Source organism: Bombus vancouverensis, chromosome 1, assembly GCF_051014615.1.
Source record: "Bombus vancouverensis nearcticus chromosome 1, iyBomVanc1_principal, whole genome shotgun sequence".
Classification (NCBI taxonomy): Eukaryota; Metazoa; Arthropoda; class Insecta; order Hymenoptera; family Apidae; genus Bombus; species Bombus vancouverensis.
The window spans coordinates 18,878,104-18,895,586 of NC_134911.1; the positions used below are offsets into that span (position 1 = coordinate 18,878,104).

The 17,483-nt window shown below is 33.1% G+C and overlaps 1 protein-coding gene across 2 annotated transcripts in view; it reads left to right on the plus strand.

Annotated features, from left to right (window-relative positions):
- LOC143303228 (uncharacterized) overlaps positions 1-17,483 on the plus strand; it is a 249,437-nt gene that overhangs the window by 138,093 nt on the left and 93,861 nt on the right. For both annotated transcript variants that reach the window (XR_013059321.1, XM_076622012.1), the window contains one exon: positions 91-196. Coding sequence is in view for 1 of the 2 variants with exons in the window: in XM_076622012.1 (XP_076478127.1) it covers positions 91-196 (106 nt within the window). In the remaining variant the exon portion in view is untranslated. The remainder of the gene's footprint in view (positions 1-90; positions 197-17,483) is intronic.

A 17,483-nucleotide genomic window follows, 5' to 3' on the forward strand; every position in this document is an offset into this window, starting at 1 on the left:
TAAAAGTTAGTTATACGTAGAAACTGAGAATAATTTCTAATGTAATATATAATGTTCCTGAAAGAATAAAGAGAATTTTCTGTTAAACAGAATCAATAAACTTCTACCACTTGGACTATCGCACAACTTTATTATCAGACATAGTTTGACAAACGGATTTAAGTTATGGAAGATCGGGACCTGCATTGATAGATGGGTAAGTAAGATGCTACAAAACTTCTATCATTTTCTACTAATCGATTAAACAGTATGCGTGGTTTATTATTATTAATGGTATAAAGATCTCAGTTCTATCTTAATTAATGCGTTATTCGTTTCATTGATCTTATTAAATGTATTGCCAAAAATCTGGGAACAACGCAAGAATATTTTGAATACCGCGACTTCATCTCAATATATTGACTTTGCTATATACGTTGCATAAATTGAAAATTGATTGAAAAGATATAAAATACGTGAGGAAGGTAAATTAATAGCAATACACATAGATAAGTTTGCAAATAAGACAATATTATATAAATCTCATTTTTGTAAAGGACACATACATTTTATCATATTCATATCATATTTGAAGTCTTTCCTATTAGAATTTTCTTAATTTATTTGTCTGACATTTACACTACCATCCACAAGCACTTGATGTAATTTGATTAAAAGGTTGATACTTTTGTCATATGTCGATTTGTTGTATCTTGTCATGCAGCTGTGACAAAACACTCTGATAAGTTTCAACGGAATATATCAGCATCACTCATGGTTGACACTTCACAAAATCTCTATAAACTTTTCAATCAACCAATGTTTTCATTAGTATCTCCAAATTGTATATACATACTTGCCAGAAATAAAATCAAAGACTAAAATTAGATCAAAGATTCTCGTTTGAAGCATATTTTATATATTTTCAATAATAATTGGGAAATGTTCAAATGCTTATAGTGTATGCATATCGTTTACCATCACACTATTACCACCACCAAGACATAGATCCAAGGCATCTTCGTACAAAACCAACTCACAACCCTTACCATTCGTCCCTCTATACGCGTCGTAAAGACAAGTATGATCATAGTCGTTACTATTTTAACGAGGTCCAGACGACACTTAACTTATGCATTCTCGTCACATGCGCCTCAGCAAATAGGTATGTAGGTGATAGAAACTTTTTTCCACGTGCAACACGCCCGTGCTGACTCACTTCGAGTATGCATCGAGTCGAGAAATCGACTCTGCATCCTGATCGGAACACGATTTCCGTGAAACCGTTGATTTCACCGTTGCGCCAAAATGCTTCCGTTTTCGTTGACAACCTTTTAACACTCCGACGATAATCCACACCAATGGTCATAATTAACAGAAATAATAAAACTTGTGTACATTATACAAACCTTTCAGAAACGAAAGTCGAGGATTGAACTTTGTCTCAATTTCACTATTTGGACATACGATTAGCGTACAATTTTTATCAAATGACAAATAATTTATTTTTATAATTATATTATTTACTTGCCGAACTGTTGTTTATATAAACTGTATTTATTTGAATGATATTTTAGTTAGTATCTAGTTCAATGAATGAACTTACTGAATATACTTATAATATCTAAATTTGTGAATTTCTATGAAAAATCGTAGTTCTTAATTATATTTATAAAAGTGTGAAGCTGTATAAATAGCCTTCTTCGAATTTCTATTTATATCGAAATAAATCGAAATAAATCATAATCATATAATTCAAAGTAAGAACATCTAAAAATTAGTATTAAATTTCCTTCGTTGTCAATCTTTCTTGCCATTTTTCGAAAAATGTTGTCGATAATAGGTCGTTGTTAGTAATAAAAGCAGCTATTTGATAAAACGTTAACGTAATCAATTGTATGAAATTCTCACACCGATTAATCGTGTCGTCCCTGTAGCACGATCAAACGCGACTCGCGACAACTTAATGGAACGATAAGCTAGCGGTTAGAGAAAGCAGAGCTTGATAAATTCGAACGGTATTCGAGTTCAGGTCTTAACAAATTCGACCATGATAATCGTGACGGAGAACGATGGTCTCGAATGAATTTAATTTTCTGTTAGATGTCGTTTCTGTTCATTCTATATGAATGGGGTTGTTGGTGAGATAAAAAAAATAAAGTAATGAAGATTTTATTGTGCTGATGCTTTTGTGCGATGCTTTTGTCGAGTAATTGCAATGTATTGTGATTTACAATTTTCCTTTTTTTCTCATTCTCTTCTTTTTACATTTATTACGGGTAAATTTCACAATTGTACTAATACTATTAATGATATTTTTCAACTTACAAGTTACGAATCAGAAATTCATAAATTCTATTGTATAGTAGCAACAATTTTTCTAAGTTTATAAATTTAATTAATAAATTTCACAAATTGTCCTATTTGATATAAAATTCTAAAACGAAATTCTACATAAATGATCTATGACTTGCTTAATTGCTTAATTGTGCAAAGAGAGTTCAAGAGGATTGATAACTATACTGATTTGTATGAATCTAAATGATTAGTCTGAAACAAATGAAATGGATTTACATAGTATTGGAAAAGCAGCAGAATGTTTACAGAGGAATTTTCTTAACATTGAATTTTTCTGTTGCAGAATTTTTGTTTCGCCAATTTTTGCTTTCTTTTAAACACACATACAAAACTATATCAATATTCTGGCTATTCACGATGAATATTCAAGAACCGCTAATATCTTTATTATAAATCCTGTTAATATTTGATGAGCACGTATTGAAGAATGATATTGATCCGTAAAATCGGAACTCTGAAGAAACGACATTTCACACGTATCAACTGAATATTTCTAATAGAAGCCATAATGTTACATAATCTTGCCACGAGTATTATATTGGCTGATTAATAACATTGGAAACTGCTAATTTAATCGATGCATGTGCCTTATCCTCTTATAAAATCTATTAAAGTTACATGTTTAAACTCTAGCATTTCGTTTCATACATAATAATCACATGGTCTTTTTTCAAGCATCCTTGAAATGTTGCAGACACTCGATTCAGTCAATCAATCGAAACTTTCTTAAATATGCTTAAAATACAACGTTTCGAATAAGTTGAAATCACGTTCATTTCACAGTCATCATTCTCCGTCAGATTTATCGTTGTCGAATTTATCAATCTCGAAAACGACATGTATCCGTTTTTTGTTCTTCGCGAGACTTATTTATTATTGCAACGAAGCGATGCATTTTAGCACATCTTCAGTACTTTAATGTATTGAAGTACACAGAGTGTTTCGGAATGAGTGTTAACAATTCAAAAAGTACTTTGGAATATTGGTCGCAAAATAAAATTTGTTCTAAATAACATAGTTCTTTTATCATTTGTATAACTTATATTTTTAAATTAAAATTAGATTATATAATGTTAGTAACGTATAAATGTATATATATAAGGAATATATCATGCAACCGATGACTACTAACGAGACAACTGATAAGGGAATTTTTTCTTGAATAGAAAAAGTAGAACAACACAATTCTGTTGCATATTTCAAATTTGTTTTATTATGTAGTCTCAGTCTCGTTTCTAATAATTGTAAGAATAATTATACGTCGCTCTATATGATAATTATACAACAATTATTTCATCAAGTTTAGGATTTACACTTTTATTTAAGGAACTCATTGTAAGAAACATAAACTGTCTATGCTGGAACAACATGCTGTATTCTTTAATGCCGAGCATGGAGACTGTATCATCTGTGAAATATAAACATAACTAATTGTAAGAATATTTAAAGAAAACTAACTAGAAAAGCTAAAGTTTAAACGACTTTAACCAATTTTTCTCTCAACTTATCATACATCCATACCGATAAATATACATACATATGCGTATGATTAATCGTGGAAAAACATTTCTATCGTATATAAAATAATTCCATTTCATTAATATTGTCAATGTAGACGTAACAACGGGTAATTACTTTCTCATAGAGTATCCGACGATATAATTCTGTATCAATGACCAATGAGATCTATAAATATTAAAGCTCTTTCTCTAAAATAAGACAAGCAAAAAAAAAAAAAGGAAAAATTCTGAGAAGATTTATCGCAATAAGATTAATGTATAATATAAATAACCACAGTTGCTGAAATTCGAAAAATAACTAGTTCTAGTATAACACATTATTTTTTAAGAGTGTTTTATAGTCTGTCAAGTAAAAAACTAGCTATTTAACTCGAAAGACCAGCCACTAATATGGGAAATAATTTCCGGCGCGATTGCCAAGGGCGAAGAATAATAAATAAACTAGCGAAAACGAGATTTAATTCGAGACAACAACCAACTATTGGCCAGGACAGGTGACGACTACAAGTGTCGACTTTGTGACGAGTAACGACTAAGGAGAACAACTAGCAACTAAGGATGGCGATTGACAACTAACTACTTGTTTCTAAGAGGCAACCAATTTTACAGTATCCTACTCCAGTAGATTTGTAGCGAAACATACCCCTTGGGCGGAGATAAAGAGGTTAGTCGCTGGTTTGGCAACAGGGCAATCTCGGCAGGTCAAAGGTCGCCAGAAGATTCTTTGGGATATGACCTTAGGCTACTTTTCTAGCAAGGAAACGAACAATGATCTCTAAAGAAACGAATTTTTACCAAGTGCCGCATGTGAGACGCATACTAAAATGTATAAAATGCTTCGCTGTGTCATAAAGTCACCGCGTTGCATTCCTTAACACTGAGTATTAAATAAATGTGAAAAAAGTGGAAAAAATGTTTTTGATTATATAAAGTCATCGTTCGACGCAGTAGTCTCGAAGAAGAGAAAAAAAATATTTCCTTTTATATGTTATGTAACATCGTATGTAAATAACGTTAATGTCCATCGATTCACTTTCTCTCTTACCTCCCTCGATCTTCGGATCGCATGACACACAGGAACAGTGAACGAGCATTCGTCGAAAGGAGATTGTCCCGTGGCCGATCTATCGATCGATAGATCTCTGCGGCTTGACCGACAGGCCGATTGAAAACCGGTGAAAGTTGCCTGTGGTTCTCTGTATTCTGCTTCCATTGCCATCGATTCCGTTCATTTCTTTGCTTGACCGCGTGTTAGTGCGATTACAAAACCGCGAGCTTTTCTTCCCGTTGTCTACCGATCAATTTTTCCATCGTTTCTCATTCTCAGCTCTAGTTTTTAAATAAAATTAGCTGTTTGATAAAATTATGAAAATATTTCTCTATGTTATATCGTTTTTCTTTAAACATGTCTGTTATATTGTAGCGACTCCCTATTATCAGGATCATCTATTATCCTGATCACTCCCTATTATTAAATTAAGGGGCCAATAATCGTAGAATATTTATTATAATATTTAGTAGATGAGATAAACTTATAACATAAAAATCCATAAACATCCGTAGTCTAGTCGTTATTTTCATTTTCGTGCCAATAACATTTCATAAAAGAGATAAGTCTCTTTTAAATCGATCGCGGTTTCCATAGTAATAGGCAGATTGTAAATGCTTATGCAAAATCAAATTTTATGCATACATCTTAAGAAATAGAACCTAAGCAGAGATTTTACTCGCCCACTAGAATTATAATGGTTATTATGGATATCTTATGTATTTCTATGTACATCCTGGATATTCTTGCATCTTTCAAATTTGCATAAATGCATAAACATCTATAGTCGAATAACAGGAAATTTATGTTGCGAATAAATTAAATGTTTTAGTACGCGTAAAAAATACATTATACATATAGTTAAACTACTGACAAAAAAATTGAAATCACTTATTCCATTGTATCTATACCCAATCGTAAATTATTAACTTCGTTATTAATTCGACGTCATTGCTATGGATACTAATAATTCTAAAATGATTATTTTCTCTAGCTGGATATATTTTTTACGAAAATGTTCCTAAAGTAAGATATTATAATAGAATTGAATGAAATTTCATTTGTTAGAAAAATTCTATACGAGCCAATAATTGACAAATACGAAAATAAATGGAAAATAAAATTTTAAAATTATAGGAGTCGTTAATTTCTAAAGAATCTTCTAATAGTGTGACTTGTAGAATTTTTTTCTATCGAGTTTCATTGCTTATTAGAATCGAATTAAAAATTAAAGAAGATTCAACTCTTCTACATTCCTTAACCATTTTCTATAACATTTTCGATGACGTGATATTTTATCTACTAACGCTATTGTTCTTAGTAATTGTCCTATCACTGTGATTATCACGCTCGAATAAAATCAAGTACATTGCTGAGGTGTTTGTAATTTATAGAAACGATTTCTCTCTTAGTCATAGTTACAAAGATTTAATATAACAGATACCAATGTTTTATCGATCTCGAGAAACTAGTATAAATCTGATCGCAAAGAAATATTAAGACTAGGAATAATAAATGAATCTAGCGTTTCAACAATGTTTCATGTACTTTATATTTGATTAGATATCGATTGTTTATAAAGATTGAGTAAAAGTCGAACGTATCGAAGAAAGGTGGTTGCAATCGTTATCTACATTCTATATCATAGGAAAAGAAACCGAGTGAAATTCCACTTTCACCTCTCTTTTAAACTGGCTTCCCGCTACGAAGAAAGAATCATATCACTCTTGTTGGACATTCGTACGCACGCGAGGTATTTTCATATAAAAGATCTTTATTTTTATTTTATTAACAATACAATGTTAGTTGCGAACTTTCATACGTTAACATACTTAAGAGATATGTAATCCTGAAAAACCTTAATGAATATATATGATCGTTGTAATGTACGAGTAGAAAGTATAAATTTGTCTTCTGAAGTATAAAAGTGTTTAATTATTGTAACATATGGCGTGAAACCGGCACGATGACTTTCGTCTTGACTATTCCTTAAAGTCTGCCATAATTTTTATGCATGATTCATCGTTATCGATAGTGCTTCCGTTATCTGAATTGTGTCAGAATGACACGTTAAAGCGTACGAGCCTCTGAGAAACCAAACCTATCAATTCTACTTTTCGTCAACTTCTCGATTTTATTACATAAACGCACGATTAATATTCAATTCTTAAGAATTAAATTACACACATTCATTTGTTCCATTTACTATTATGACACAAAATTTATTTTATTAAAAAATCTTTTTTTACCACAAGTTACACAAGTTATCTTGACTAGTAGTTTAAAATGGTCTGGAGACTTGGTCTGATGTTTCAGCTGAAACGCATCGATTAGATTAATCCGATTGATTTACCAAAAATTCTACTACAAAGATTTTGTACATCATCAAGTTGTACCGACGTTATTTATTTTCAAATAAACCGATCGCAAGAGAAAGAAGATGATTAAAATCCCAAATTACATTCGATATCACAAACATCTATTCAAAAGTACATTCACTGTGGTAAACATCGATCCAAATGCGTGTTCACCACCCTCAAATACCCTTTCAACTGCACTTTCATTATCACAAACACGTGTCGAGAAATTCATTTGCCATTACACACACCTATTCAAAACCCTATTAAAAAACCAATTCAAATTTACATTCAGAGCTACAGATTCTAAATCCATATTTACGTTCACGAATTTTCACAAGAAGTCAAAGGTTATGTAATCTCCATCAGAATCAAATCTTTTATCACCCAACGTGATACCGATCCCCGGCGTAATTTTTCACCGGCGAGGAAACGGATCTCACGCCCCGATAAATTGACGTCTGGCGCTGTAATCTCGATGATCCAGAATGAACGATAGCGTTTTCTGTATCGTGAGGAGATTACGCGACCTCACGTAGAGCTCTGAACGATTAATCGGCGCGGTTAATGAGCCGATCGGTAACGAGATCCAGGAACGAAATCACTGGACCAAGCGCGAACCATCGTCCACAGGAGAGGAAGAACCGTCTTTCTAACTATGTACGTATCTATCTTGCTTAGTAGGTCGAATCGATTACCCCCCTCCCCGTATGCTCGAAAACAAGATTAATCGAAAGCAGGCGCGCCAGTATGACGATACCGTGATGCTGTGATGCTGCGAAATAGGCTTTCGGATCGCTTTTGTTCTTGTCTTATTATTTTCAATTGCATCAATTGCCAGGATTATTGGCAATTACTTTTTGATAAATAATGCACGTGTATCGTCGTGGTACTCGCGTACAAAGCTTTAATAGTCCGAGGCACAGGGACCTGTGTTATCGGTACCAAAATTCTACTACTCTAATGTCTCGACACGTATACGCAGAGAGAGTAAGGATGAGTTCGTGAAACTGACGAACACGAGGTTAATCTACAGTTTCGTGTGAATTTCGAACCACCAAAATCGCGGCGAAATAATTGCGATACAGTTACGAATCGATCATATAGATCTTGTTTCGTCGATATAGCTCTAATCTTCCTCTCGCATTCTCCTCTTTAGTTTTCCGCCCTGATATTACTCAATCGCTATATTACACCTAGCGTGGAAAACTTTCGAGGTTTCGATCGATCGTTTCCTACAGACGAACGTGGTGACATGACGTTACTCTATTTAAAGACCATTTTTCGAAATACTTGCGGGGTAGAAGCAGGATAAAGTAATGTACATATTTAGTGATTTAAAAGATTTGATTGATATTGTATTAGAGGAACTGAAACAAATTAATTAGTAAACACGATAAATGGAAAAAAAAGTTTGAAACGTTTTCTAAGCTGTATAAAATGATCCCTATCTTGTCTGATTAGTCGACTGGTTTATCGAAACTGGTTTAATGTTGTTTGATTAGGTTGAATCGTTTTAAGCGTAAGGTTAGATGATTAATTCTGCTATCGAGTGTCATTCCTGTCGACTAACTCTAGCTCTGTCACACTCGAATGCAACGGAACCTCCTTGAAATTGATTAATCTTGCACGCGGTTTTATGCGAACTCTCTTGCGACAAAGTACTATTCGTAAGTTGAAGGCTGACGTGTAAAATAGAATCGTATTTTAATCGATTGTAATAAAGTCTAACTTTTGTCAAGTTAAAGTATTTATGTATAATTATCATGATCTTAATTTACATACTGGCGTCTCTTTAACACTTTTTCGACGGGATATTTTTTATTAATATAAAATGATTGATAGATCGAATTGAAACAAAGTTTATAATTACAAACTGTGAGCAGGATAGAAAAAAATTCGGTAATTGTAATATCAATTGATATTATATCGTTATCCGTGTTGTTAAAAGAAAAATTCCATTCAATTGTTAAAATTTTTATTTAGAAAAGAAAGAATACCCGCGACAATAAATAGAAAGTGCAAAAGCAGCGAAACAGATAAGATTACATTGTTCCATAACAACGACGAATTTCGCACTGACAAATCATTAGTTGATAAGGAGGTTCAAAGTGGAGCAACGTTTGTATCAATCACTATCGTTTCGACGAACCGATAATTTAATTGCTAAACACAGAATCAGCTACGAGGAATCGCAGTTCACTCTGCAACGTTCGACAAGCTCGCAGAACATCGTTTATCTTCTATTTCGATCGGCGTTGCTTTGAAATAGCATTCGATGACGAACGAAATACTAGATTCAAATCTAAGAGACAGGTCGCCGTAACTGCAATAACTTGTTGCTATCCGATCCGCGGAACTGAAAGGACTAATGCATCGTAGCATATATATTCAGTTGGTATCGATCGTTCTTATCGTATCTATGCGCCGTTTAAGTAACAAAAAGGTACCTAATAGCGATGATGTAATAATAAAGAATACAACTTTAAAAGTCTTTAAAAAGATAATATTTAAAATAAAAGAAAATATTTAAAATAATATTAAAATAAAATGATTCTCTTTAGTCTTTGGTACATTACTCTTATAGCTCTAGTACTCGTTGTAGTACGCTGATAAATACAGTTATAAAAAATTATTGTAATCTGAGGAAAGCTTAGTTTGTAAATATACATTGAGGAATGAACACGAACAGAATAGGCCATTCCAGAATTCAAAAGAATATTATATGATACATAGAATCGTAAGAACGTATTTGCGTGTGTTTTCTCATGTATGAAAATATCTTCCTACATTGACAAGGATGGAAAGCAGATTTATTCATATTTTCTGTAATATATGAGGACATGCGCGAATGAAAATAAAAGGACTTTTAGGAAACTAGCTACATAAGCTAACATTGTCAATGCATTAGAAGAGTAACAGAAATAAAAAGGTAAGTTGCCCAGAAAATCAGTTTGAAGTGGAAAGTTTGAAATGAAAAATTATTAATCGTCGACGAATTTAGCAATGAACGAATTTTGTTTCTTCTATAATGTAGCTACTAGTCTACATTTTCAATATGTCAAATAGAACGAAATAGATCACATTTAATTGAATAACATAATGTAAAACAGAAATTGTTGTTCATCTATTATCACCTTATGAAACGAAAGAAACTTCTCGGACAACCTAATATTTTCTTACTAACAATTATAATTGTTTTCGAATAATACTCCTGGAAAATAATTCGCTCTTAGCGTTTATTTCTGCTGAAATCTCAAACCTGACGACTTTTAAGATTTATCACTCTACCCGTAAACCAACTATACATTCTTTTATCGAAAAAAGAAATAGTTCGAGTTATTGTTTGATCTCACCTTGACCAATTCAAGGTTGTACGTTGAGGAACAGAAATAATTGCTTCTTATCAAATGGTTCGTAAAGACAATTGTGATAAACGATCCTAGCAAGTCTTAAATCGGCGTTGTACACGATTATCCGATACTCGGAAGTGAATAACAATACTAAATTGCCGCGGCACTAATGCTTGTGTATCCTCGCGATAATGAAACTTATATTCCAATAGAAGAGAGAAAAAGAACATATTCGAAGATACAGACAATTATTTAACATCGTTAAAGCATTCGAGAAACGTCGTATGGTCGGCAGTTTTTCCAGAGATAGATAATGTTACAACTTAGTCATCTGATATATAATTGACAGTTTTTGAGAAACGTTTCATATTACCGAGAATGAAAGGAAGAAAATTATGCGATGTCGTTGAATAATGGATGGAATAATTCAAATTTAATATTGCAACGTTAACAAAGTTGATCGAATATGAGAAATGGATTGAAGTGAAATTTAGATGGACGAATAATTGAAATTGTTTTCGACCTTATTGAATAATCATTTGGGAATTTTGCATTGCATTTTTACAAATCTTTTTGAATTGTTTAAGCTATAGTATTTTGTTCTTTTTCTTTTTTTAAGAATATTAGGAAAACGAATTGATATTTCAAAAATATTAGACAAAAACATTAGACAAATAGTAGTTAAAAATATTAGGTGCTTAAATATCATAAGCTAATTGAGCAGAAATACAGACTCTGTACTACGACCATCAAGCGTCTTGGAGGAAAAATAAAAATTCAATCGTGAAAGAATCTTTTAATTCAATTTGTTCCTTCCTTTATTAAGGTCAGACCCTATATCATTTTATGTAGTACAGTCTATCTTATTTCCACAGCACTAAACTTTGTGTCAATTGTTATTACCAATTAACCTTAAACAGATGGAAGATTAAATTAAAAGAAATCTTTCTTTTAAATACTATTTAACTTTATTTATACATGGTGATCCTAAGAAAAATGTATGTTATTTTAGAATTAAAAAATATTTAGTACAGTATAAGACGAAACGTTTCTCAAGAACTATTAATTATTCATTATATTGGTTAATGGTTAAAGTTATTTAATTTATTTTAAAATATTATTTATTTAACTCTGACCATTAGCGCTAATCGTCATATTTATGATGTCATACGTTCTCTATGCCAAGATATATAATGTTAAACGCGTTAAAGAAGAGAGAAGAACGAAAAATATTACAAATTGAGAGAATTTGACACCAGGTATTTAATGATCACATTTCATTAAAATGAAGATATCCGAAGCCCAATTTGAGCTGATATATAAAGCTACAAAGGCTATTACAGCGTATCATTTCTACTACCGTCAATTTTTCTTCATTATTTAATCGCGTGCTCGCTGTTTATCATCCGATCAAACGTGTCGCAGCAACCTTAATCCGTGTCACGATTGTAGGAGAATCTATCGTGATCATCTGTCTTTATTAGCGCATAAATAATCGTGCGCCAAAGTCCCGAAATGAGCGTAAACGGCGAGAAGGTCATTAATCGAGACACGCTGGCCAGCGAAACCGGAAAAGTGCGCTCTCTGCCGGTTCCTGGTACGATAGAGCAACCTATAATTACAGAGAAAGCGGCGCATACGTACGTATATCGTTCGTATTCAGATGCAACAAGGTCGCACATCATCGAGCCATGGTCTACGTTTCTACGATGCTTATTATTAAATTACGCAACCGTGACAGACGTACATATATCTTTCTTTTATTATTTCCGCAACCCTTTTGATTTTCCCCCGTGTATTATAGCTTGCTCTGAATTAATTAACGTACGTACTTACTCGCGATGATTCACAAAATCATTCGAACGCTTACATATAACTTTTATGAATATACCGTGTGTATTATATGAAATATTTTGAAATTTTATTAGTATTGCGACGAGACCCGGCTATCATGATTCGATTGATATAATATAAAATTATATTGGCAAAAAGACAAGCTTAAAAGTGCACGCGGAAGCTACAAGATATTTATTTTATTTTATTTAGTGCAAGTACATATGTACATCAAAATCAAAAAAATATTTGAGCTGTCAATTAATCATCAAGTAAATAAGCTGTAGGTTCAATGGAACAATCTTTAATACTCGTTATGCGTCTAAGATGGCTATTTATACAGTACAATAATTTTTTACTAAATATATGTTCACAATCAAATATTATATACTTTATATATACAGTCTCAGATTGGTTTGGTAATCATAACTTATCAATGTAATCAAGAACATCTGATATAACGTACACAACATACACATAAACGTAGTCTGCAACAAGTGTTTAAACATTTTCATAAACTGCTGTGTATGGAACGTTGATAAGAAATGGTAAATCGTAGAGAAATCAGTTGCAGATTTGCAAAGATTTGCAGATATTTAACTGTATTTTCGCACCAAGGTTTTGTGAACGCAATTAAATATAATTTTAAAAAGAACCTATTCATTGAAGTTTCTAGCCTTTTCAGAAATAATTGAATTTGAACGAATTTCAATGAAGCAGTAGCCTATCCGATTAGACTCCATAAAATGTGTACTTCATTGTTCATGTTTACAAATCTTTCATTTTTCTATTCTTCTTATCATCTTTAACATAGAATTTCCTTTCTAAAATCATCGAGTTTCAGAAGAGAAGTAATTTATACAAATATAAGTAACAATAGAGATCATAATTGTGGCTAATCTTCCACTCTTTAAATAACTGAAGTACTACCTATATAGATAAAAAATATCATAATCTACAAATCCGTAGAGATTTTACGTTTATATCTTTACGATAAGAAAGCAGCAACTGGTTCAAATAACTTGCATCAGTTAAGACTACGATAACTTTCTAAACCCGACTGATCTTTTTTGGTTAAATCAACGTAACGACTGAAACCATAAATCAACATTTTATGCAACTTGTTGGGATACGATAGGCAATCAGCCGCCAAGGATCAACTGCGTACATTCATGAAGAATGTTGCAAAGGATGTTTGACAAAAAATGTGCGTGGAATTTGTTTTTAATTGCTGTCGTCTAATTGATACACGTTGTTCAAATTGTGACTAATCAAGCAGTAATTTGAATATCAGTACGCAACATAGATGTTTCCGTGCAATATATTTTCGCATAGAAAATTCAAATATTTTAAGTTCTGAGAGGATTGTATAATAAACTATTAATTTCTATTTCAAAATTAGTAAAATCTTCATGTCTTTGTGCTATATACCCATCAATAGTTAATTAATAAATTTATTTGTATTACCTTTCTACATCCAAGAAAATTTGCGATTCAGTAATTTTATGATAAAAAATCGTTCGCTATAAGAAGTCAATATCAAGAGGTACTACTATACTTATTGCAAACGTTAACATGTAGGATAATTCATCGAACCGACGTCAGAATCTCAGAAACGCTGATAATGAATGACGCGTAAAAAAATCTAATAAAAGATATGAGAATGAAATTTCGTAGGAGGAAGCTGTATCTCATCATTCTCATACGCGATGAGAATTAATTATTTTTCTCAAACTATACCGCTATAACTAGTTTATATACGTACATTTCTTTTTACATTAGAGGCAATAGAAAGATAACAAGCGCGCGTACATAATGATGTTAATTACACGTCTTCGTACGGAATAATCCTAAGGTATTTAGTAGCCTGAAATTACGACTTTCCAGTTTCACCTTCTCAAACATTTTGCTTCATAGACTCGTAGAAGTAAAGGACCGCCGAGATTCACTGAGCGTACGCAAATTTCATTAATCAGGTTCGACATGAAATGACATTTGTGTTAACAGCTTCTACAAACAGAAGTATAAAAAGTACCGATTGAAACGAATCGCGATCGGTAGTGTCATTAATTTAATTCTATCTTCTCTTATGTTCGATTCTGATGTCTGTTACATTATTCGGCGCGTAATATTGATGATTTTATTAATGTTTCCGAGCGGGCCGGATGATTGAAATTAAGTAAGGGGTCGTGAACTGCTTGATCAACGTGCAACATTAATATGTTGATGAAAATAATTAAAGGATCATCCGTTGGAATGACTTCATCGTTTGGTAAAACAGCCGGTGTAAATGGCTTTATCGTTTAGCAGAGCATCCAGTGTGTTATGTAAGGTAGAAACTCTCCAGGGATTTGTATGAAATATCGTGCACCAGTTCAAATGAACTTTTGTGAGCGTACAAAGAAGCAGTAGATGTTAGATCATGCAGTAGATCATACTATAATCAATAACTCATGTACATTTTTATCGGTTCGTTTCCTAACAAGATAAATTCGTGTTTCTACAAGTATAGAAAATTGATAAAACGAAACAGGAAAATTAATATGCATATGTTAGGTCGTAATGTATGAAGTGTTCGTTTTCTTCGATTGAAATAAATGTGATTTTACACTTCACCGGAATAAGGTTATTAGCCTATGTAACTTTGTCATCCAGATACCGTATTTCTGATAGTATTTCTGAAAGATATTGGTTTTCCGAATTTTATACAATTTTCGCAAGTTCATCGCCATCTTCATTTTCAACGTTGGTATCGCTGGAGGAAAATTTAGAAAACAAAGATACACAGTACGTTGAATAGTACTACACATTCTTTAGTAACATTCTCTTAAAAAATTACGTTTTACGAGGTATAATTATACAATATAATAATTTATTTGGCCAAATGAATATATGTGAAAATATTATTATTTCAGTGTTTGTAGATTTACAATAGTAACCATCAATGATCACATTATAGCAATTTGTTCCTTGCTCTAAAAAAAAAAAAAAAAAAAACGTATTACCTTACACAGGCAATCATTCAAGATAAGATAAAGTTGATCTTATTCCACCCCATTCTGTCATATCGTGCGATAAGGATACATCATCGCTCATTTGAATGAAATAACCTTGACATTTCCACCCAACAACTTCTGCCTACGTAGTCACCTACACTCTATTATTCACTGTTACTCGGCAACTTCCACCCACGTGTTCGCTTAAAACCCTATTCACTTCCACCCAACAACCACCTACGTATCCACCTACACCCTATTCACTTCCAACCTACACTGTAATATTTTCTACGAACCTTTTCAACCCCCTGAAATCAATTCCTTCCAATTTAACCTATATGTGTACTCCAGTTTTAATCTAGCTTCGACCTACACTGTACCTTTCAATCTCTTTTAACTCTATAAAATCAATAACCTCCAATTTAACATTTCAATCTGCGTTTTGTATTTACAGAATACTGAAAATAGAATATGTCATGAATGATAAACAAGGATATTGAAAAATTAGTATATTTCAAGAATACGTAACAATAATATCGAAGAATAGAATATTTAACCATGCTGTTCTCTTCGCGGATCTGTACGAGCCGAACCTCTGAATGTTATGTTTCGATAGATTTTATCAAGATATACAGTAGGTGGTTTTTATAATTTTACCGTCTTTGTGTATTCTATATCTTTTGTGAAGAGAGTATACCAGAAGAAAAATATTCCATGAAAAGAAGGTATCTGAAGAGATACAAACGTGAAGAAGAAGTAGGGAGAACAATAGGGTTGATTTAGGAAAAAAATATGCTGAATTTCCAATTTATGACATTTGATCATTAACTGTACTTTATTTAAACATAATCCTTCATTCAAAAGCTGGAATTCCACGTCACGATCGTTAGAAGAGCGGCGAAATGTTTTCTAAACCCCAACAACTGATGGTGACTATTTGATACTAATATGATTTTCCACATTTATAACTTTCAACCTTCGATAAATCATACGCATAAAGAAATCGACGAATTTTTCATTTCCCTCGTAAACAATTTAAAAACACGAAGAGGGACTATTTTTTGAGTCACGCTGCATTTATCACACGTACTGTAGATAAAAATATTCGTGTTATTATTTTTTAACACTCAGAGTATTTACATTTCAACTCGGTCGATTTGTTCAATTCGATCGAAACTGTCCCGAGCTGCAAGACACGTTTTTGCGAATTACGACACCACTTTCCGTACCCCAAATCGTGTCACAGTGTTCAGGTTCATTTAAAATCACCAAACGCCGAGATCCTGTTAGTGGGTTTCGGGAAATTGGGTCGGCGATCGTTTAAAAAAGGCGATCGTGGCCCGTGGACGGAAGAAAGGCGGACAGACGAGATCACGTCGCGTCCTGAAGCGGCGCTAATTTAGAAGGATCGTGCGCGCCGGTTTGTCCGAAACGGTTGCTAAATCGGTCGCCATTACGTTGTGCGCGATCGGTCCACTTAACCTCTTGCGTCCCATCGACCGATTATTACCGGCAACTAGATAATGATCAATGATCGAACCGTCTCGCTCGAGCGGCTTTTGATAAGTTCATTGCAAACCGGTCATCGCCGTATAAGGGCGAGAACCGACGCGACGATCGTGAAAGACACGGTCCGTCGATCGTCTCGCGATCTTTCAACGATCGATCGCGTTTTCAACGTCGTCCCCTTCTCTCTTCTACGACGACGTTGCACCAATGGATATAGTATGTATTCCCTTGGCCGTTGCAGACATAAATCTTCCTCGCGCCGAACGGTGAAACTCGTTAGAAACTCGAGGAACTTGCGACTGGGTTTCACTTCGATAAAAATGAACGCGTTCTCGCTAGAAAAGATTCGTTTTTCGCGGTTTAAATGCCATTCGATGACGTTTGATAGAGAAAGTTTATAGATACGGAATTTTATTGTATTTTTCAAGTTGGCGATCGTACGATCGTATTTTGTGAGAAAAAATTTTTGAATACGTTGGGATAGTTCTATTGAGGATTCGATTAATGGCATTGTAAAAATAATTGATCTT